The 23593-nt window shown below is 51.2% G+C and overlaps 1 protein-coding gene and 1 long non-coding RNA gene across 2 annotated transcripts in view; one reads left to right on the top strand and one right to left on the bottom strand.

Annotated features, from left to right (window-relative positions):
- The first annotated feature begins 116 nt into the window (after positions 1-116).
- LOC119823080 lies at positions 117-3704 on the top strand. The gene is made up of 2 exons (XR_005286901.1): positions 117-420; positions 3343-3704. It is a non-coding gene; the product is annotated as an uncharacterized LOC119823080 (long non-coding RNA).
- A 6733-nt stretch (positions 3705-10437) lies between these two features.
- Itgb2 (integrin subunit beta 2) overlaps positions 10438-23593 on the bottom strand; it is a 29669-nt gene continuing 16513 nt past the window's right edge. The window contains exons 7-17 of the mRNA XM_038344072.1: positions 23051-23292; positions 21904-22059; positions 20939-21034; positions 17588-17677; positions 16332-16472; positions 15673-15860; positions 13818-14062; positions 13173-13398; positions 12346-12548; positions 11345-11511; positions 10438-10972 (exon numbers count right to left, since the gene is read on the bottom strand). Of these exons, the coding sequence (XP_038200000.1) occupies positions 10910-10972; positions 11345-11511; positions 12346-12548; positions 13173-13398; positions 13818-14062; positions 15673-15860; positions 16332-16472; positions 17588-17677; positions 20939-21034; positions 21904-22059; positions 23051-23292 (1817 nt within the window). The 3' untranslated portion in view covers positions 10438-10909. The remainder of the gene's footprint in view (positions 10973-11344; positions 11512-12345; positions 12549-13172; positions 13399-13817; positions 14063-15672; positions 15861-16331; positions 16473-17587; positions 17678-20938; positions 21035-21903; positions 22060-23050; positions 23293-23593) is intronic.

The following is a 23593-nucleotide window of genomic DNA, read 5'->3' as shown; positions in this document are numbered from 1 at the left end:
CCGAGGGGCGGGGCCTGCGAGTGCGCAGCCGCAGGCTCTGGCTCGCTCCGCCCCCTCCCCCTCCGCCCGCCTCCGGGCGCTGCTGAGGTTGCTTAATGCGCCTGCGCGCCGATGGAAACAGCCGCGAGGGGGTCTAACGGAGCGTCAGACCCGCGCGTGCCCAGTAGACTGCCGGGCTGGGCTGTCCTTTGCTTGCTAGAGCGTTTGCGCGGCAAGGGAGCCGTTGGGGTCGGAGGCAGGTTCTGAGGTTCAGCTGCTCTGCTCCATATAGATCCATCGGGGACAGTGAGAGACCTTGGACCGCCGAAGGGCTCTGAGCATGACCGCAAAGCGGTGTGGCCTGGGCCGGTGGCTTCAAGTGCTGTCAAGCTCCTTTGATTAGGGCCTCTGGCAGCAGCAGTCGCGGGTGGCGCCTGTTCTGTAAGTCACCTATGCCCTCGACCACCCTACCCATCCTCAGTAAGGCCTCCTGCCAGTCCTGGGGATTGTTTCCCAGGGCCGCGTGGGTGTCCACAGCATAGGTTTTGAGGGTTGGTTCACTTATGTACGTTCAAACGGCATCCAAGCTGTCTCAAACTTGTCATGGAAAGGCGTTTCAATTCCTGAGAGAGAGCTGAGGATGAAACTGACTTGTAGGACTGCTGGCCCACAAGGCCCGTAGTTCCATCCTCAGAACCTCACAAACCCGTCGTGATAGAGCACACCTGTCACCCCAGCACTTGGGAGGTGGAGTCAAGAAAATCAGAAGCTCAAGGTCCTCCTCAGCCGATGAGACCCTAGCTCAAAGGAAACAAAACAGTCCTGATTCACAGTGATTGAAGAACATGGACTTGGAGATACAGGAGCTTTGAGTAGCAGGGTAGTTCCTCTGTGTGAACCAGGGACCTAGCGTTAGGGACACCAAAATCAGTGTGGGACAGCGGCTCCCAATTTTCTTGGCTTACTAAAGACCCCAACAGTTGTAGGGGTAAGCAAACTAGGATACAAGGATACAAGCTTGTATCTGCTAATTTTTTACTTCTTTTTTCTTCAAGATAGGGTTTTTCTGTAACAGCACTAGCTGTCCTGGATCTAGCTCTGTAAACCAGGCTGTTCTTGAACTCACAGAGATCCATCCACTTGCCTCTGCTTCCTGAATGCTGGGATTAAAGGCATGCACCACCACCGCCCCACTGTGTCTTGTAGTTTTATGTCGACTTGATACAAGCTGGAGTCATCTGAGAGGAAGGGAGCCTCAATTGAGAAAATGCCTACCTAAGAGTGGGATGTAGGAGGTCAGCCTGTAGGGCATTTTCTTAGTAATTGATGGAGAGCCCAGCTCATGGGGGGTGGGTACCACTCCTGGGCTGGTGGTCCTGGGTTCTATAATAGATCAGGCTTAACAAGTCATGAGGAACAAGCCAGTAAGCAGCATAGTTCCTGTCCCGACTGCTTTCCATGATGCGCTGTTCTATGAAACTGCGAGGGAAATAAACCCTTTCCTCCCCAAATTGCGTGTGTTCATGGTACAGCAGCAGAACAGTAAGAACAGTTTATTAAGAGATATTAAGGAAACAGCAGAGAAGCTCCCAAGAGTGGGGTGGGCTCCCAAGAGGTAAAAAACAGCAGAGCTTGGTGGATAGATGCCCCATCTAAGAAGGAGCAGTCACTTCCAGGTAACCAGCTTGTCCCCTGCAGCAGCCAGGGCTTCTTAAACATCACCTTGAGGGACCAGAACCGAAACAGCGAACAACCAGACCACAGTGGGACCAAGATTATTCATTATGCCACCCCCTTGTCCTGCTCCACTCCCCCTCCAGTAAAGTAAAGCTAATGTCCGTGCCCCAAACATGGACTTGGGGGTCATGAACCCCTTTATGCTGTACCTTCCTTCTGCCAGCGCTGATCTCATCAACTGGAGTAATGGATTGAACGTTCTTATCCACTGAACCAGCTCTGCAGCCCTATGCCACATGTCCTGCGGCCATAATCTGAAGTGCCTGTGGACAGGTGTTAAGAAGACAATGATAACAGGGAAGTAGGTGGAGAGATGGCTCAGCGGTTAAGAGCTCTGGCTGCTCTTCCAGAGTTCAATTCCCAGCACCCACATGGTGGCTCACATCCCTCATCCCTCATATAACATGATCCCCTCTTCTGATATGCGGGTGCACATGTGGAGCACTCATATATAAAATATGAGTAAGGAAACTTTTAAAAAAAATTTTAAAAAATGTTTACATTATGATAGCAGCAGCTCCAGGAGTAGCTGGCAATTGGAGCTTCTCCCAGCCCCCCGCCGCCCCGGCTCTATTTAGATGATGTAAGAAGAATGGATGTGTCTTATATGCTCCATGTTCAAGGCAGCGGCACATCGCCTACACTGAGATAGCTGAGGCAAGGAGCTAGACATGGGGTAGCCAAGTGTGCTGGTTAGTTTTTGCAGCCGGCCACAAACTAGAGTCATATTAGCAGGAGGAAAGTCAAGTAAGGAATTACCTCCATTGGACGGGTCTGGGAGCTGTAGGCCCATATTTCTATATGGTGCGGCAGCCAGGCTCTAAAGCCATAGGCCTCACCTGCAGATGGTCAAGTAGCCTACCAGGCAGGACTTTGCAACCTAACAAAAGGTCAGGATGTTGTTGCTCCTTTGTAATTTGGAGGATGCCTGATAGAAATGCTAATTCAAGCCTACATTCCAGCTAGCATACACAGCAGACAGGTAGTTGTGGATGTGACTGAAAGCCTGTCACCTGGTTACCTAGGAGACAGAATGCTAATGTATTTCCCCTAAATTAAGTATTGGTATAAAGACTGGAGAATAAACGAGAAAAATTCTTCAGGATGTGAACTCAGGACTTCATTAGGGACCACTAAAAATCTCCCTCCCGATAAAGCCATGTGAGTTGTGTCTTTATTCCCGTGACTCCACGCAGGTCCAGGGAGAGATAGTTTATGTTGGGGTCTGGTCAAGAGAAATAATTAAGGGTCTGGGCTAGCATCGGACCCTGACAGTGAGTGTCTCTGAAACATTTTATTGATTCATGATCGATATGGGAGGGCCGTCTCTGGGCAGGTGGTGCTGGATTATATAAGAAAGCAAGCTGAGCCAAGGATGGGAAACAAGGCTCTAAGCAGTGAGTCTCTGAGATTCTGTCTCAGTTCCTGCCTGGAGCTCCTGCCCTGGCTTCCCTAAATGATGGATTGTGATGTGGAAGGGTAACCCAAGTTAAATTCTTTCCTTCCCTAGTTGGTTTAGCCAGTGTTCTATCATAGCATCAAAGAAGCTAACGAACACACCAAGGAAATGGCAACTGTCTTTAAGTACCCTATTAGAGTTAAGTGCTTTTCTTTCTACTGTGTCAGAACCTCAGACCCTAGGGTGGTCATCCCAGTCGTGCACCCTGTGGAAGGTCTGCATCCTCGGGAGATCCTGGCTGGTTACCATGGTATCATGTACCCTGTGGAAGGTCTGCATCCTCGGGAGATCCTGGCTGGTTACCATGGTATCATGTACCCTGTGGAAGGTCTGCATCCTCAGGAGATCCTGGCTTGGTTATCATGGCACCCTGTGAGACTATGCTACCACCTCATGAATAGACATAAACCTCATGCACAATGACCAACCCAAGGTCCTTCACTGCTGCCGTTTCTCAAGTTTGCCAGCTCCTGCCATCTTTGAAGTATACTATTTAACTATTGGCTAAATACATCTGACTTGCTATGGTCCCATCTGCATCTGTTGATGAATTACTTCTTCAGTGGACCAGGAATCTCCCTGACCCCAAGTCCAATAATAGTCCTATCAGAGTGGTAATGGGACACCAGACCAAACGTGGTCATAAGTCCAGGAGGGCTCACAGGGGACTGGTGTGAACTAAAATTCCTAGAAAAGAAACACAGCTACGCTGAAGGCTCCTTAAGGCCACTTGATTGATTGGAATTGACAATCTTGGAGAATTGGAATGTAGCAGACCTAGAACCAAATTTTCATGCCTCTCTTAGTTTCCTTACTAGGCAATCATTGCCCACCTCTGACCTAATATCTTTTTTTTTAAATTTTTTTTTTTCTGAACAGGGTTTCTCTGTGTGACCCTGGCTGTCCTGGAACTCACTTTGTAGACCAGGCTGGCCTCTAACTCACAGAGATCCACCTGCCTCTGCCTCCTGAGTGCTGGGATTAAAGGTGCTCACCATCACTACCTGGCTCTGACCTAATATCTCTTTTACTATCAGGTGCAATCTCTGGAATGCATTTATAGCAGACTATCTTCCACCAAATCCAAATTTTTTGAATGCCATGGATAACATCTGAGAGCTAGCATAGAGCCCCCTGCTTTGTTGTAATCCAGCTACCTGATGTCTCCTCTAATATTAAATATTTGAAAAGTGCCTTGATATATGACTTTGTTTTTGTCCTGTAACTGTAAGGACTTTATTGAATTTGAAGCACGTTATTCAGGACAACCTGTGTTTCTAAGCTATGGTCACTCACAATGGGCTCAAGAAAAAATTGTCTCATTCCCTTTGAGGTCTGCATTTTGAATCACCATGAAGCCATGAATGGTGTGGAAAGTTCTGTATATGTGTTGCTTTTATTGGTTAACAAGTAAAGAAACTGCTTTAGGCCTATAGCAGAGAAGAACAGTTAGGTGGGGAAAGCTAACTGAATGCTAGGAGAGAGTGTTGGGACCAATTGGAGTCCAGGCCTTCAGCTGCTCTTCCCTGCTAGAGCCTTCTAATTGAAGTTACTAAAAGCTGTCCCTTGGGGGCTGGAGAGATGGCTCAGTGGATAAGAGCATTGCCTGCTCTTCCAAAGGTCCTGAGTTCAATTCCCAGCACCCACATGGTGACTCACAACTATCTGTAATAAGATCTGGTGTCCTCTTCTGGTTTGCAGGCATACATGCAGACAGAATACTGAGAATACTGTATACATAATTAATAAATCTTAAAGAAATAAATAAAAAATAAAAGTTGTGCCTTGCCTAGAGGATCAGAGGATGGGATTTTTACCTGTTGACCATTGACTGCTGGGTATTTAAGCCTCCATGGTGCTATTAAAGAAGGGCTTTGTACCAGTGATTAGACGTCTAAGTGTCTTTCTGTGTCTGTGTGTGTTTCCTCAACCTCCAGCCCCTAGTGCACAGAGCTCAGACGAGTGTGTGTGTGTGTGGGGGGGGGTGTGCGGCAGAGAGAAAACGGAGTCAGGAGACACCACTAGCTGCTGCCAGAGACAGATATGATGGAATCTTGCTGATAGGCCATGAGCCTCATGGTAAAATATAAAATAATGGAAATGGGTTAATTCTAGATGTAAGAGTTAGCTAATAAGAAACTAGAGCTAATAGGCCAAGCAGTGATTTAATTAATACTGTTTCTGAGTGATTATTTTGGGTCTGAGCAGCTGGGAACGAAGACTGGCCTCTAATACACGTGAGGAGTTCAAGTCCTGGCTCCTCCCCTTCCCACCACCAGGTTATCTACCAAAGTTTCAAAGTCCCAGTGGCCACTGCAAACAAACACCAGAACAGAATCAGGTGCCCTGGGTCAGATGATTAGAGCCCAGGGTCAGCGTCCCAAACCTGAGCCAACTCAGTGCCTGGCACAGCCTTCACAAGAAACCTGTCCCTGACACATTTGCTCAAGGACAAGGTCACCAGTGTGTTGGTATGCTAGGGAACCTTTTAACAAGCAGGACTCACTTCCATCTGGTGCAGGATAAAGTCTTCTGGATCAAGGACACCTGCCAACTAAAATCTAATTTCATCTGCTATTGTATCCCATCCCATGGCTAGCCCCATTTCATAGGGCCAATAATAACAATACTTTTTCTCCTAGCTACCTGCCTTCACATCTCCCTCAAAAAGCAGCTGCCTGAGGACTACAGCAAACTGAATGCCACCACAACCACACCTTTCACTGAGCATGAGTGGGCCAACTTTCAGCTCCCTCTCCCCTCTCCCACGTCAGTCCATACCTGCAGGAAGTAGCCAGACTTGAGTCTACGCCCCTTTTTCAAAAGAGAGCCTAAAATGTTAGTCATAATTATCACCTCAACTTCCTGTCACCCCTATATCCAAAGAATCTGAAATGTAGAGTTAAATTGGGAGCATCACCGCTGCCCCTGGCATCCAGCCCAGCCCAGCCCCCTGGCCTGGGAGTTGCGTCGATCTGGACTCCAAATCCCAGCATGCCACACTCTCACAAGGTATTTTAAGAGGGCGCCCGGAGGAGAGACACATGGTCCCAGCCGGTTTTCATGTTAGGAAAAATTCTAAAATGAGCCGCTCCACCGGCGCAAAGAAATCCAATCAGGTCAAATTAAACCAAATTAAAACGCCCATGTTTTATTAAATGCAACACTTTCGGGTGGCCGAGAGCATGGCAAGGGAGACAAAAAACTGGGGAGCAGCCCAGCGGTTATCGGAATTCCACAGCCACATATCAGAACTTCTGATACCTGAGTCACCTGCTGGGGATTTTCAGTTTTGTTTGGTAGTATCTGTGAGACTGGTTTCTCACCAGTGTGAGGACATGTCTCAATTAGCCACAGAATTCCATCCTGACAGCGTGAAAAGTGTGAGAGCTTCCTCCTGGGTCACAGCACATTTGTCAGCAGGTGCCGCTCCATCCGGGGTGCTTGCTCGAGGGGTTGGTTGGGACTTTGAACTCCTGGAGGGGAGATGGCAAAGTGCCCGTGTGTGTGTGTGTGTGTGTGTGTGTGTGTGTGTGTGTGTGTGTCTGTCTGTCTGTCTGTCTGTCTGTGGGAGATAGAGATCAGCAGATCGCTGGGGCCAAGGAGGGGCCGTGCCTGGGGACAAAACCCATTTTCCACGGTTGGATTAAGCAAGGATGAAGAATGTGTTACTCTGGAATGCGGGATGGCCCTAATTGCACTCTGAGAGGTTGTTTGCTCCACTGGTTTGGGACCTGCTTCATGCTATTGGGGGCCTCTCAGGCCTCAGAATTCAGAAAACAAACTTCCTATCTGTTAGGTATTAGGTACTCGTTACTGGGCTCCTCTGCTGCTGATGTAATAGGCCAGATCAAACCAAATTAATAAATCCAGACTTAATAAACAGGGCAATGCAAAACAGAGCAGCCCTGGGCGATGCTCAGGAAGGCAGGAAAGAGAACACATAGCACACGTGGCAGATTTAAAATACACTTATTCATAAGTAAAGCATATTTTAGTCTGTTCCTTTGGCTCTAACAAAATACCTGAAGCTGAGCAATTTATATGTGACACAAACCCATTGCCAGAGGCTGGGAATCAAGGCATCAGCAGATTTGGTGACTGCCGAGGATTAGCTCTACTTGCCAGATAGCTCCTCGTCTCTCACAAGCTTCCTCACATCTAATTTCACGCTGAGGTCTGTTTACCTCTCAAAGACCCTACTCCCTACCACTATTGTCTTTGGAATAAATTCCAGCAGGTGAAGTGGGGAGAGACATTAACATTCACACAGCACCATAGTGTAGTGATAATTTGTGATCTCACAAATAAAGCTTGCCTGAAGATCAGGGTGCAGAGCTAAACCACCAGGCAGTGGCAGCACACACCTTTAATCCCAGTACTTGAGAGCCAGAGGTAGACAGGTCTCTGTGAGTTCAAGGCCACCCTAGTCTATGTGAGACTAAATATGCATAAAAGAGAAACAGAGCTCACACAAAGGGGATCCCAGCCCTTGGGACCACATGCCTTTACTCCCAGCACTAGGGAGGTGGAGACAGGGGTGATATAGCTGGGCAGGCGGGAGAAGACAGGAGCTTAGATGCAGTCCGAGGATTCATAGACAGATGCAGCATGAGGTTTTGTAGAGACAGCAGCACTCTGAGGATTCATAGAGGCAGGATCGCCCCTTTGGTCTGAGCATTGGTAGAGGTAAGAACTCTATCGCTGGCTCCTTTGCTTCGCTGATCCATCAGCTTTCACCCCCTAATATTCTGACCCCGAGTTTTATTTATTAAGACCAATTGGAATCTGTGCTACATTATAGGATGAGTCTTAGGCAAGAAGTGATGCTCAAAGGTGGCCAGATGCTGGGAACTGCCAGGTAGAATGGAGAAGGCAAAGACTGGCCACCTACCCATATTCACAACATGGTGGGAAGCAAGGCAATAAGCCCCAAAGAGGAGGATTGGTGTCTTGGCTGAGGTAGAACTCCCTACGAAGGAGTGGTCATTGTCCAGAAAATTCCAAGGCCTCTTTGAACAAATGTCCAGGCTGACTGCTGCTGCCGCCAGGGCAGCTCCCATGGGATTTGCAAGGGACTTCCTTTGGCCATGGCAGCAAATGTTTACACACACAGCAGACAGCAGCAAGCACCGCCAGCAGGTGGCGCTAGAACAGAGGACCCAGCAGCTGTGCTTGACACTGGCCCTAATAAACGACAATGCAGGTTTCCCCTGCAGGCGGAGTTCTGGGAACCTCCTTGGGGTCGGAGGAGATCCACTGTGTCATCCACTCTGTCTCAAAGGCAACATTTGCTTTTTGACCGAATAGGTTGTTTAGTCAATGACAGCTTTTTCTGGACTTTGAACAATTATATTCTTTTTTAAAAAGATTTATTTATTATGTATAGTATTCTGCATGCATGTACACCTGCATGCCAAAACAGGGTACCAGATCTCATTACAGATGGTTGTGAGCCACCGTGTGGTTGCTGGGAATTGAACTCAGGACCTATGGAAGAGCAACCAGTGCCCTTAACCTCTGAGTCATCTCTCCAGCCCGAACAATTACATTCTTAAGAAAAGATGAAAACAAAATATCATGTGAAAGTACATTTCATTGTGTTGGAGAGATGGCTCAGCCATAAAAGGCTAGGTGCACAACCAAAAATATAAGAAAATACGTTTCACATGGGGAAGACTTTGATACTCAATCACCTGCACACTTCGCTCATCGAGTGTAAACACGCAGAATTGAACATGGGGTGGGGGTGCAGTGGGCAAGCTGGTGCCGGTGGGGCTGAAAATCCCGCCAGGCCCTGGTCTGAGTGGCAGGGTGCTGGAAGCAGTTAAAATATCAGCAGATTCGAGACAGCCGCTAAGCCGACAGAAAAACAACTGCTCCATCCCCCAAGAGACCCTTGGCCATTTGGTCCCCATAAACCTATCTACCAACAGAGTGGTCCACTCCAGGGGGTTCACTGTCCCTTGCTTATAAGCATCCTCCCCATGGCTCAGCCTACTGCCACTATGCCATATCGGTGCCAGAGGTGAGTACCTCTGTCTAAAGGTGAGAGCCCTTGAGGCTTTCTCCGGCCACACCAGCCCTTCCTGCTCAAAGGCTTGGGCACAAAAGCTGGGCAGCCATTTACATGGCTGTGTGATATCTTTGGGTATAAAATGTCCTTCTACAAAAGCTCCTGTATTGGAGCCTTGGTGCTTAGTGAGTGGCACTAATTTGGAAGGTCCTGGGAACTCTAGGGGGTGGAGCTTTAGCCAGAAGGTTGGGGGTTGGTCCTTAGTGTAGCTTGTCACTGGCCACATTCTGTCTACCTCTGCTTTCTGTCTGCTGTTGGGGGAGGCCATTTGTTTGTTCCCGGCTGCCCAGACCATGAAATAATCACACAGAAATCTGCATTAACTGAAATACTGTTTGGCCAATAGCTTAGGTATATTTCTGGCTAACTCTTACATCCTAAACTAACCCATCTCCATTAATCTGTGTATTGCCATGAGGCTGTGGTTTACTGATTAAAGTTTCATTCAGTGTCTGTCTCCAGAGGAGCTATATGGTTTCTTGTGACTTCTTTCTCTAGATCTTCTTTCTCTATATCTATCTCTTCCAGCCTGGCTATATTCTGTTAAGCCATTGGCCAAAAGCAGCTTCTTTATTAATCAATGGTAATAAAACATATTCACTAACCAATAAAAGAAACACATATGCAGAAGGACTTCCCACACCAGTAAGCCATCAGGTAAGCAGTTTGGATAGCATACTCCCCCAACAGGATGCTCTTCTGAGTAGGTGGGGCTAAGCAAGGGAACCACCTTAGACCACGAGGCAAAACAAATATTTCCAGAAAAACTACCTAGTATGTTGGCTCATCACTCTCAGAGACCCAGGAATTCCATGATCACTGAACACAATGTGGGTCCATTCACTCATTTAGAATGTGAGTCAGCAGTGACTTCCAGGTCACCCCCAAAAACAGCTCACAAAGAAACTTCTTACCTAACCCTGGTTGTGTTCTGGCCACCACCCTATCTCCTGTACTGAACCTGACAGACCGAAGTTGGGAGGAGGAAAGGAGAGGAGGCCATTTCTGTCACCTGACACCTGTTGCACAGCCATCCAGGATTTAGCACTGGGTCTGGGAGAGGTCCATATATACAGGTCCACAGGTAAGGAAGAAGGGAACCAAATCTCCCACTCCAAGGCCCAGAACCCTCAGGATGTGAGTGAACCATCAGCAGGTGTGACAAAACACTCCGGGGCTCAGCCACTTGAGCCAAGAGGACCCCACAAAGCCCACATTCTGTGGACAGCATGGATGGAAGCTTTATTATTTTTACATACACGATTACAATATAATATGTGGGATATAGTTTCATACCCATATATAATACAACGGTTGGGGTGTTAACAATATAAAAAAACGGGATATGGTTTCATACCCTGACAAGGTTAAATATAAATAAGTCCGTGCCACCTTTACTGAGACTGCGGTCTTCCTTTATATAAGGAAGTGTGTGCGGAGCCTTGGGACATGCTTAAGGCTCTGTGGTGACAAGATTGTACCTGTGAGAGGATGGGTTTGTGGCAAGCCTGCCGGCTTTGACGTAAAAGGTGGGGAGAAACAGAGTGGGCTTTTGGATCCTTGGCGGTGCTGTGGTGAGCTGTAAGCCACATCATGATTGCAGAGGGGAGGAGGCGTGGTCTCAGGGTCTCATGTGGTTGATCCTGGTAGCTCGTACCCTAGCTTTCAGCAAACTTAGGGTTCATGACAGTAGTGGTAGCACTCTTGAAGAGGGGGTTGTCCTAGGGAGGAACCAAACATGCTCTTGTCAGGACAGGGAGCGTATCAAGACTCTAAGAAGCCACCAGCCAGATCAGTAGAGGTCACTCTGAGGAACCAACCAAGACAAGGAGCCTTCCTAGGGCCTGAGGCCCAGGCTAAGCCTGCTCACCGCAACACTGGGAGCCTGCAGGCTAAGCTGCTGGGGTAAGGGATGTGTCATTACTCCAGGACAGCCACAGTCCCGCTGTGAGAGTAAGAGGTGGGAAAGACCCTCTATGTGGGCCTCCCAAGCACGGCTGGGATAGAGAATGTACCAATTGCTCCCCGTGAGAGGTCAAAGAGGAAAGGGAGTATGCGAGTACCATGCGGATCCCCCAAGCGAGGCCACTCACATTGTTCCACTGAGACTTAAGCTTCTCCTTCTCAAAGCGCCTGTACTCCCTGAGGTCAGTCAGGTGGGTCAGGGCCTTCCAGATGATCAGGAGGAGGACACCAATCAGCACGACGAGCAACACGGTGCCCCCTACGATGGCAGCCACGTTGGGGCCTTTCACACACTCTAAGGAGGAAGCACACAACCAAAAATGTCAGCCCCTCCCTATGGCGGCCAGTGGTCTATATCTATTCCTGTCACGGGAGGCTCACCCTCTGCGCATCTCAAGAGTAGAAGATGGAATTTAGCCTCACCCCTACCAGATGAGACCAGGCCCCGTGCTTCCAAATGATACATAAAGGCCACTTGGCATAGCCCTTGTTCACAGAGAAGGGGAGGTCAGGCCAGGAGCCAACATGAGGAAAACCTAGGCGACCTCTCACTGATGGCTACAGCCTCGTATTGTGTTGGGTGCGTGTCTGGAGTATAGCCAAGGAAGGTGTCCCCTTCCCTTCAGTGTGATCCTAGAGACCAGGTCAGAATCTCCAAGTTCACAGGTGTGACTGGGCCTGGCAAAGACCAGAGACAAGTGGAGGGAGGGGGATCAGTGCCGGGGAGGGGGTCACTTCCACTTCCCTACAGCTCTCCATGGGGGTTTCTGAGGAAGCAACAGACACCATCTCTCGGGATCCTCCCGTCAAATGGGAGGGAGATGCTCCGGCTGGACAGTGTGGTCCTGAAATGGCACCACACCCAACACATATTGGAGCTACCGCCAGGAAACACCACCTGCTACATGCAGGGCCCGGGAAGGAGAGCAAAGTGAAAAAGAGGCCCTAGGACAAGGAAAGGGGATGGCTGGCAGCCTGTCCCGCAATGCTGCCCTGCACAGGTATCCTGGGTGGCTCTCCTGCTGCTGCTGGGCCTGAGCCGCATCCGCAGAAGAGGGACATTTTGTCTGCAGTCCTCTCGCTGCAGAGACCCCGTGGTCAGAGCTCACCAGGCACCGCTCAGCCTCACCTAGGTTGTCCTCCACATGGATGTCGTAAATGTCCACGCCATCCTTCTGCTGCATGGTGTAGGTCATCCAGCAGCCCTCCGAGTCCCGCTCCTTGCAGAGTTTTCCCTTCAAAGGGGTGAGCTGCAGCGTCACATTGGCACACGCCTCACTACAGTTCTTCTCAAAGGGGCCCTTGTCGAACTTCCGGCACTCGGCACAAGCGCTGCGGAGGAGTGGGGTGGAGTGGGTGTTGAGAGGCTGTTAGGACATGAGGTGTGACGTGGCGCATTGATACGCAAGCACGCACAGGTCTGTCGGGGTGCGTAGGTGCGCAGAGATGCATGGCTGTGGAAGGGTGCACTGGTGCGTCAAGGTTTGTGAATAAGGAAAACACACGGGTGTGCCAGGATGCCCAGGTGTGTGTGTGGGTACACTGGTATGTGAGGATGCACGGCTGGACCACGCTGTAGAGCTGTACAAGGTGGCAGGAATGATTTAGGAAATGCAGGTGTGTCTAATACATAGTGTGAAAGGAGTCTGGCTGTCTGCATACCAGGCAGTCCCAGGCACAGGGTGTGGGGAGCTCTCAGGTTTCGGTGCAATGTGAACGTTGGGGGATAATATGTTTCTAAGAGGGTCTGGAAGGGTTAGGGAAACCTGGTTCAAAGACTGAAGGGGCCTAGACCCCCTGTGAAGCTAGGACTCCTGCAGGCATGCAAGGAGGTAGGTGGTGGCAGGGACACCAGGCTTGCTGAATCCTGCTGAGAACTATGGCACAGTTGTGTCTCTGGGGAGGGCTCCCGGGTCGTCTAACAGTGAGACCAATATGGGCCATGGGGACACTCACATGTGCTTGGGCTCGCTACAGGGCGAAGGGCAGCCAGGACAATCCTCACACAGCGGTGGCTGGTAACCGGTAATACACTCGCATCTGTTGCAGCGACACCGGCCACGGCCACTACACTCCACCAGCCGGGTATTCAAACAGCCCTCTGTGGACCTGCGGCACTGGCAGGCGGAGCCCTCAAAGCCCTCCTTGCAACTGCACTGGCCACACGAGCAGGAGCCCCTCTCTGGAAAACAACCGAGGTCATCGGGACTCACTGCCCTGCAGGTGACTAGGAACAGGGAGCCATCCTCCTGCCATCTGGCTCCCTAGTCTGATACCGCCTTGCAAGGAGGAATGGCTCCAGAGAACCATGGAAGGACATCGGGGCAAAAACACAGGGACCAGGGATGCCTTCTTGTCCTGCACCCCTAGCAATATAACCACCATTTAGCCAGATGGGGCCGCCACGTTGTATCTGAAAAGCTCTTGGGTCAGAACGGGACTGTCACGTCCATTGCCCTCCCAGAACAATGCTGACCCTCATAGACACAGAAACAGGCAGGGAAGGCTTGCTAGTTTGCCCACCTGTCTGTCCCAAATGTCCCACTTAATATATCCTGGTACAAGCGGTACAAATGGCTACCTGTAACCCCTGGCACTTACGTGGGCCACCGCAGACTTGGCCATCGTATCTTTCACAGTTGACGTTGTCACACTCACAGTACTGCCCGAAGATCACTTTGTTGGGGACGTCACTGGTGTGGCACACACACTGCCCACAGATGCAGTCCCCCAGCCCTGAACACACGATGGAGCTGTTGTCCTTCCGGCAGCTTCCTTCCAGTTCCTGGCTGCTTCGGCCCTGCGTCTGGCACTCACAGTTTTTCCCAATGTAGCCGGATTCACACCTGGTGTAATAGGGGAGGGGTGTGCGCGCTTAGGTCCTCCCTCGGCGTGAAGACACCTCCTGTCCTACCTGGTCCAGAACTCATCCAAACACCTGGAATGTATGGCACACCACACCTGCTTCCAAAGGTCTCCTGAGCATGTGCCATGTCCTAGGCAAGGAAGTCCCTGTGGGCATATAGGTGACTGTCCCATAAGCATGATACCCTGTGGTTTAAAAGAAAATGCCCCCCAAAGGGAGTGGCACTATTAGGAGGTGTGGCCTTATTGGAGCAGGTGTGGTCTTAATGGAGGAAGTGTGTCACTGTGAAGGCGGGCTTGGATGGCTCATATATATATATATATATATATATATATATATATATATGCTCAAGCCACACCCAGTGAGACATACCCCTTCCTGTTGCCCGTGGGTCAAGATGTAGAAGTCTTGGGGCTGACAAGATGGCTTAGTGGGTAAGAGCACTGGCTGTTCAATTCCCAGTACCCACATGGCAGTTCACAACTGTCTATAACGCAAGTTCCAGGGGATCTAACACCTTCACACCAAAGCACATAAGGATTAAATAAATTAGTTTTTTAAAAAAAGATGTAGATGTCTCGGCTCCTACTCCAGCATGTCCTCATGTCCTACCACAATGATAATGGACTGAATCTCTGAACTGTAAGCTACTCAATTCAATGTTTCCCTTTGTAGGAGCTGACGTGGTGGTGGTGTCTCTTCACAGCAGCAGACACACTAACCAGCACAGCACCTCTGGCAAGCACATCTGGGGAGCTTCCTGAGTGCTATATCCATGGACTATCCTAAGGAACCAGTTTCTGTCCCTGCTAACCTAGACCTGGAAACAGGGTCTGATGGGGACATGGCAGCACTGCCTCACCACTGAACTAGGTAAAGAAGAACGTGGGGACTCTGTGCACAGCTCAGTGAGACAAAAGCTTCAGTAGCTGACCCTGACCCATCCCCCTGTGTCCTCCTGAGGGAGGAAGTCGCAGAATTTACTCACCAATGACCCAATCCTCCAATCAGGTTAGCTCAGCTTGGCAAAGAGGCCACCTAGGGTTGCACAGTCAGGACCAGAGCAAGGTGCCGCTGGTCAGGGGGCGGCCACCAAACCCACCACTATCATAGACTGGGAGGTGGTATACAGCAGTGTGGGCCTGGGGTGTGGGATAGAGCACCCCAAAGATCAGAAACTGGGCAAGCAGTTAGGAGAGGATGACTGGCTCCCAGGCCACCAACTACAGCCTCTTTGCTAGGCACACTGCGCCCTTCCTCCTCGATTGCATCCTGAACTGAGGCCCTTGTTCACAGGATGACTTTAGGGCCCAGGCTGCCAGGAGTAGCCACCTGGTCCAGTGATACTCTGGCTACATGCCTTTAGCCTGATTGCTCTGAGGTCAGAGAGCTAGGATGTGGGAGTACTTGCAGGCCATCAACCTCCTGGGTGAGCCAGCCATACCACCTGCAGACTCCTGCTTCATGGGCTGGCAGGCTGTGGGGTGACCCACGCCTGACTCACTATGCTATGGGCTGGCCAAGTCCACCTCATCCGCAGACATTTTCCCCGAGGACCGATGGACCATGAGCCACGTGCACACTTCTCACCTGCAGATGCCACACTCCATGGAACCTTTGCCTCCACAGAGACCCTGCTCCCGACTCTGGTCCCGGCACTGGCATTCACACTGGGGAAGGACCTTCACGGTCACTGTATCCGTGAAGCCCAGTGCCCGGATGACAAAGGACTGTTCCTGGATGCACTCGGAAGCTGTGACCTTTACCTGGAAGGTGACCTATAAGAGAATGGTGGAGTTCCGTTCAGGACTGTGGGTGACCAGGGTAATTGGCTCTGCTCTTGTCCCCTTGCTGAGCCTCTTAGGTATTCCAACCAGATACTTGTCCAGTTGTGCATGTCCAGGAGTTGCCCCCAGAGGGTGCTGTCATTCCATGCCTGCCAGTCCACCCAGGGCCACTCTAGGGATTTGCAGGCATTCGTTACATTGATAGATATGAACCTGCCGCTGAGACCACGTCCCTGCACCCTCCCTGTACCCTTTCCCTGATGTCACATCTGGCCTCCTCGCTGGTGTGTAAAGGGAAAAGAGGCAGGCTGCTGGTCATTTGTGGTCTCCTCCTTCCTTTGCTTATCCCGGTGATCTTCCTTTGCCTCCCAGCTCTCACTGAGAGTGGGTCACCAAGATCTTCCCAGACCCCTCCAGCATGCTGATGCGGGAACCCCAGGTGCCTCAGCAGGCCAGGCTCACCGGGTTGTTGATTTGCACACCGTCACAGTCCCCTCGGGGCTTCCCTATACTTGACGCTCCGTTACTGCAGAAAGAGTCGTAGGTAACTTTCAGGGTGTCGGGGAGGGTGCTGTGGTCTAGAAAGACCCTGGAGGAAAGTTTCTGTGGGAAGAGAGCAGTCATGCTCAGAGGTGACATGTCCACCCATCCCTGTCCATCTCTCTTCTCATACTTCTGCACACCAGCAGATGACACAAACACCTTCTGGGAGCTCAGTGATTGTGTCAGGATGGGACAGCACACTGAGGTCACGGGTTTGCTCTGAGACAGGCTACCGGCAGGGGACCAGCATAGGCACAGGCCATGAGTCCTGTGAGGGCTGTCGAACCCCAGGGTTAGCAGAGGAGGAACAATAGATTGCTGAGGGGATGTGAGAGACAAGACACAGATGGAAGGAGAAGGAAAACGGGTGGCATTCGGTGGGTGGGCAATGATGGTGCCACCTGAGTCATCCCTATAAAGACAGAGCTAGACATGACTGGGCAGTGGTTAGGCGCGGGAGCCTGCTTGGGGCTTCTGGGACTCACAAGGCTGGAGAAGGAAACAGGGTTCCCCAGCCTGGCCCCAGGCTTTGCTCTCCAGCCCCCCACAGTGGTATTGAAGGGCCTCCCACACAGTTGGCGCTGTCAGCCCTCAAGGCATTCAGCAACCGGGATGCAGGCTAGAACTTCAGGGACACCTGCCACTGGGAGTAGATTTCTGTGACTGGTTGGGGTCTTGGACGGTGTGTTTGGTGCACACTGGTGTTCACCGGGACCCTGGGCCTCTGAGGGAAGCAAATCTGAATGCACTTGAACAAACTGCCAATCATCAAGGAGTATGAAGGATGAGGGGTTAGAATAAGTTTGAGGGCTGGTATGTAAGAGGTGTTCTCTCTCAAAGGAGCCTTCATAAGGCCCAAGGCCACCGTGATGATTTCTGGGGTCTCTCCACTGTGAGAGGCATCATTCTGCCTTCACCAGCCATCCATCCCCCACTATTCCATGTCATCCAGCAGGGACGAGCCTCAGTAAGAAGGGCCTGCCATTGGGGTTTCAGGAACTAGCTGGCGGGGTCTAGTAAGGTCAGCCACGCTCCCTTTTTTCTCCCTATTATTCCGGTCCAGACGTTATGAGGAATCCAGTAGGAACCCCAACATGATGAAGTGACCTCCCCTGCCACTCATCCGCTGACCCGTGGTGGCCTTGCCAGCCTGCCCGGCTCTGCCGGAGACTCACGTAATAGGCGTTCTTGATGAGCTGCACCACGTTGCTGGAATCATCGGACAGCTCCCCCACCGCCGACTTGGGGATGATCTCTGTGAGTTTCTGTTGAAGAGAAAGACGATCAAGCCGGCACGTGGTGCAACAGACCCCTCCACAGCCACGAGGCTTGTAATGGGTGCCCACGGCCTCCCTTGCTCATGAGATGGGTCACATGACATTCTTCTGTAAGTCAGTGGTGTGCTGCTGTATGCCAACAACAGATTCAAACCCTGAGGAGCCAGGCCTGGTGTGTGCGGCAGCCTGAGTCACAGCCTCTCATCCCAGCTGAGGAGCAGCAAGCCCTTGGCTGGTCTGGTGTCCCAGGCCTCTCATTCCAGATACTTGGGAGGCTGAGGCAGGGGGATGACAAGCTCAGGGCCTGCCGGGGTTCCTCAGTCAGACCATCTCAGAAGAGAAAGTGAGGAGAGGGCTGAGGCTGAGGCCAGCAGCACAGCATTCCCAGCACAGGCTTAATCTCAAATCTCAAATTCGGACTAAGAAAGGGGCGAAAGCCAGATGGTGGAGCACGCCTTTAATCCCAGTGCTTGGGAGGCAGAGGCAGGCAGAACTCTGTGAGTTCAAGGCCAGCCTGATCTACAAAGCACATTCCAAGATAGCCAGGATTATGTAGAGATACCTTTCCTCAAAAAGAAAGGGGGGGGGGGAAGGAAGGGAGACAAGGAAGGAAAGAGGGAGGAGGGAAAAAGACCAGCTCCAAAGCCCTAAGTGGAGGTTACACTCCTAGGTGCGAATGTCCCCAGTGGACACTTCAAATCTGATAGCATCTCCGAGCTGGGAGCACATGCCTGCTGCCACACGGGACAGTATTCCTACCACATCAGCATGCTAAACAGATAACAGTACAATGTGGTGAGATCACAGGAAGCGGTAAGCCCTGACAGTTCAATGGGTTTCAGAGTTCTCATTTAATAGTGACTGTCATCTAACCCGGTGACAAGCAGCTGCAGCGGCACAGGCCTGCTGCCCAGAGGAGGCCGGTCAGACAAAGCCTTCGAAGGACAGACATCCTGCATTTTCCTCACATCTTCCCTAGTGTTCATGGCCGTGCTGTTTTTCATGAGCAGCGACTGGTCATTTGCCTCCTACACGCCTCCACATAGCTGATGACCAAGCCACGCAGGCTCAGCACCCTTCCTTGAGTCTCTGGAATGAAGTCTGTCCCTTCCAAGAGTCCATGACAGCCCAGCCATCAACCGCCTCAGGGCTCTGCAACCCGCTTCATTTGCGCCGGCACAGGGACCAGGCTTGAACAGGAGGAGAGTCCAGTGTGGACCATCCTCACTCATCCTTATATTCTTGACCATCACATAAGGGACAGAGGGTTGGGAGGGCCTGTGACCCCTGCTGTGCCTGTTCTTGATTGTCAACTGGCTTGAACCTGGACCCAGCTAAGATATTCCTCTGGATCAGTCTGTGAGAATGCTTCCGGGAAGGGCTAATTGGAGAAGGAAGACCCTCCTGCAGAGTGGGCAGCACCCTGTCAGCTCTGTGTCACTGTCTGCCTTTGCTTCTTGCTAGCAAGCGCATCTGCCCCGTTGCATTGCTGCTGTCCTTTACCAACATCATAACAAGGCATCTTCCATCGTGGACCAAAGAGCAGCAACTTTCCAGGAATCCTTCAGTCCTTCCGTACCAGGCTGGGCATCCAATTTCATTAACTGGGCAACTACCAGTCTCTCAGCCTTTTGAGAGGGCAGTCAGCTACGGTGGCACAATTCAGCTTTTATGGGTTGCAATGCATTCTAAAGGATCACCTTGTACAATAGTCTGTCAGTTCGGTTCCTCCAGAGAGCCCTGTCTAATTCAACCATCAAAGCCTAGCCAGGGGCTGAAGAGATGGCTCAGTGGTTAAGAGCATCGCCTGCTCTTCCAAAGGTCCTGAGTTCAATTCCCAGCAACCACATGGTGGCTCACAACCATCCATAATGAGATCTGGTGCCCTCTTCTGGCCTGCAGGAAGAGTACTGAGAATACTATATACTTAATAAATAAATAAATCTTTAAAAAAAAAAAAAAAAGCCTAGCCGGTGGTGGGCTTGGGACTCAAGTCCCCTGTCTGCAGATTTCTCCCTCATCACCTCAGTGTCTTCTGCAATGTGACCCACGTCACTCATCATAAGAGTCGGGAACTGCTACAGCTCTGTGAGGAGAGGACAACCCATGAAAGATTCAGTCATTCTCAGGAGGGGCTGGGGGTCCTGGTCAACTGAGAGATTAGCCCTGAAAGGGGAGGGGTCACGGAAGCTTGAGCCGGATCTTGCTCCTAGATTTGCCTTTTCTGTTTCTTATCTCTACTGACTTTTTACCCCGACACCGTGGCAAATCGACTGGGAGCCTAGTGGCTTTGTTTAATTCTGCTGGCCTGTCCAGCAAATCGTAAGCCAGGGAGAAGGCTTAGGAGCCTGACAACACCTGAGAATCTTGCCTGTGTGAATGCATCCTTGGAGGACTTTACCTCAGCTCCTCAGCTGCCTTTCCAAAGCAGGACACACAGATGGCATGACAACAGCAGCAGAAACACAGGATGAACCTCAGGGAGCATTTTGAGGGGCTACAGGGAGCCACCCCGACCGTCAGAAACACTGTCTAGCTCGGCAGCTGCTTCTGGCTCTGACACCATTGGCTCCAACTACTACTGTCTTAAGAGATAAACGGATGGAAGTGACATCCCTGCTGTGTGAACTGAAGGGTCTCCTGACAACAAGAGTGGGACTTTGCCTTGCTCTAGAGGCCACCAGAGAGAGCTCTCTGGATGCAAAGCCTTGGCGTCCTCAGGCCTGCCTCTACAAGGAGCAAGGGTGGCTGCGTCCTCTCCAGGAGGAGGAACCAACTGTTTTAAAGCCAATGGCAAACCCGAGATCCTGTTTGCTTTGGTTTTGGCTTCTGCTTGTTGAGGTGCTTTGGGGAGGCTTGTTGCTAATCAACACATGGAGGAAGGAGGGGTCCCAACTTGTGAGTTTGGCTCCATCTGAATGTTGATTATTCAAAGGGGGCTTCTCTTTGAGCTAAAGAGAGAGGGGAGGAGGGGAAGGAGAGAGAGACAGTTCCAGGCTGATTTGTTTCAGAAGAGACAAAAAGAGCGGGCAGCACTGCGGAATTTCAAGACGTGGACACTGTGTAGCTTAGTGGCGGCCTCAGCTTCCTCCACCAGGATGCTCACACCCAGAAAACTGTGGCCAGTGGCCAGGCTGACCACCCACAGGCCCACATGGAAAGCAGAACTGAGGCAATATTGGGCAGGGCCTGGCTTGTCACTCACAGCCGAGGGGGCCCGTTGCCCACATTGCACAAGGCTCTGCTTACCTCATAGGTTTTCACCATCTTCTTGGTTACCGCGAAGATAGGCTGGATGTTGCTCTCGGAAAGCTTGTGCGCCAGCTGGCCCACTGAGGGGTAGTCCTGGAGAAAGGGGACATCTTGTCAGACAAGTCTTCCAGGACACCTTGGGGGAGCAAGCATCCATGCTGACAGGGCATTGTCACTTGCTCAGGGCAAGCCTCACTTGGTGTGACAGGACTGACAGGAAACCAACTACTTTGAAATACAAGAAGAGAACTCTGACAATTGTGATAATGATCTTGGTCAGTGTCAGGTAAGCAGTGCTCCTGGGAGTTGGCACTCTGGGTGCTAAGGCAGCCTGAATGCAGGCAGCATCCTGAGGAGCTGCTGTGTAGGCACCAGGGAAGTCCCTGGGTTTCCACCAGGGCTAGATTTTAGACCCCACTCCTCACCACCACGATGTACAGCAAATGGGCATGACATTCAACTTTAGGGGTATGGCAAATGGATATAAGATACCCCTGCTCCTGCCTGGAGTCAGTACCCCCAGATTCTATCTGCCAGCAACTCCATATCAGTGTGTTTCAGGTGGTCCCTGCTGTACAGGGGCGCAAAAATTCTTCATGGTAGTTTAGGAAAGGCAATGAGTGTTCAGAGATGGGACCTGGAGCTCGGACAGGGTTATTATGGGCAGAGCAGGCATGCATAGAGGCGATGAGATGGATCGGGGTGGGGTGCTGTGTCAGGGTCTCTGCCGTGAGGACCAGGGCCAGGACTGCTTTGCAGGCCGATGTGAGCGCCAGGAATCTCATTAGGTCACCATGGTCTCTGGGAACTCCTCTGTGATTTGTTATTTGTGTTAGGAAGAGTCTGGGTTCTGCTGGAGTGATCTAGGCATGTGACTCTGCTTTCAACTTGTCCTCTCATCATTCCTGAATGGCCTGTCCAGTCTTGGTGCTAGGATGGGTCAAGACAGGCGGAGTACTCACGAACTCATTGCTCCTCTTGTACATGTTATCTTCCAGGTGGCAGCGGCCGTCATTGGGCGTCAGGATGGCGCCAAGCTTCCCATCACCAGCAAAGTGGAAGCCATCATCTGTGGCAAACACCAGGAGCCTCGTGACGTTGCGCCAACCAATTTCCTCCTGGGGAAGAAGGCAGCCAGAGGTTACCTGCCTTGGTTTCCCTGCCAGGCCCCCCAGAGACAGACAGACAGACAGACAGACACACACACACACACACACACACACACACACACACACAGAGAGAGAGAGAGAGAGAGAGAGAGAGAGACAGAGAGAGAGAGACAGAGATACAGAGAGAGACAGAGACAGAGACAGACAGAGATAGAGAGAGACAGAGAGACAGAGACAGAGAGAGGGAGCCCAACCAGTGCCCAGGAAGTGCCTAAGCCAACAGCTCCCAGCATGCCCTGCAGGACTGTGAGGTGAGAGCTGAAACACATCTGAATCTAAAGAGAAAAATCTTCTTCAGACCTGGAACTGGACCCCAGTGACAATTGTGAAGGAGAAAGATACACAGCAGCATCCACTAAAAGGCAAACATCTCCCAACCACTAAAGGGGACCAAGGGATGTTCATAGGGGAGCTGAGTGCCTGGAACAAGGGAAGGAGCACACATATGCAGCACCCACCCGGACTTTGTCCCATGGTCCAACACACATGTAGAATGTGTGTGCCCACAGCGTGAGCCCAACAAGGCTGGAGAACTGAGAGCCAGGCTGGGGTGGGATTGGCTTGCTGCAATGATGACATCATAAGCACAGTCTGGAACTGACAGGCCGGGGTGTAGATGAGGAGACACGGAGCTAAGGACAGTTCTCACTCTGAAGACCCGCTGCTGGGCAGCCTGGCTCTCAGGAGAGCTTAAGGCTTATCAGTTAAGGCTGAAATGTGTTTTTCAGGGCTATGTTGCCAGTCTGCCTTCGCTTTCTGATCTGGCTGGGAGGGACCCGGGGCATGGAGGCTGTCCTTCCAAGACCTGGGGTGACAACATGGGGCTAGATGGGGCGAGTCCCTGAAGAGGTCCACCAACCAGAGCAAGTGGCCCCACAACACTGGTGGATCTTCTGCGTTTGAGGAAATTGGAAGAGCTGACCAGGGACAGTGACCTCACCGGGCATGCAGCGACTTGCATTATGGCGTCCAGTCCACCCTCAGGGGCGTCCAGGTTTCCAGAAATCAATTGCTTGCCGACCTCTGTCTGAAACTGGTTGGAGTTGTCGGTTAGCTTGAGCACATGCCGAAAGGCAAACGGGGGCTGGCAGGCCTTCTCCTTGTTGGGACATGGGTTCTTCAGCTTCTCCGGATGTGTGTTGACAAAGGGCAGCACTGTCTTGTCCACGAAGGACCCAAAGCCTGAGGGGTACATAGCATGAGGCAGGGAGATAAGGGACAGAGCAGAAGGCAGACCCTTAGGCAGGACAGGGAGGACCTGAAGCCTGAAGAATATACAGCATGAGGCTGGAGTCATGGGGATGAGGCAGCAGGCAGGGCTCCAGGCAGGTCAGTGAACTTTCCAGTGGGGTAAGGGTCAAGCCTCAGCTTACCAAACAAGGAAGAAAGCAAGGTGATGGTTTTGGGAGCATGTGTGGATGAGCCTACGGTGCAAGCATGTATGTAGTCATGTGTAGGTGAGAACATGTGAAGTCATGTACAG

Source organism: Arvicola amphibius, chromosome 9 (genome assembly GCF_903992535.2).
Source record: "Arvicola amphibius chromosome 9, mArvAmp1.2, whole genome shotgun sequence".
Classification (NCBI taxonomy): Eukaryota; Metazoa; Chordata; class Mammalia; order Rodentia; family Cricetidae; genus Arvicola; species Arvicola amphibius.
Note: the sequence above shows the minus strand (reverse complement) of the source record. Positions and strands in the feature narration are given on the sequence as shown.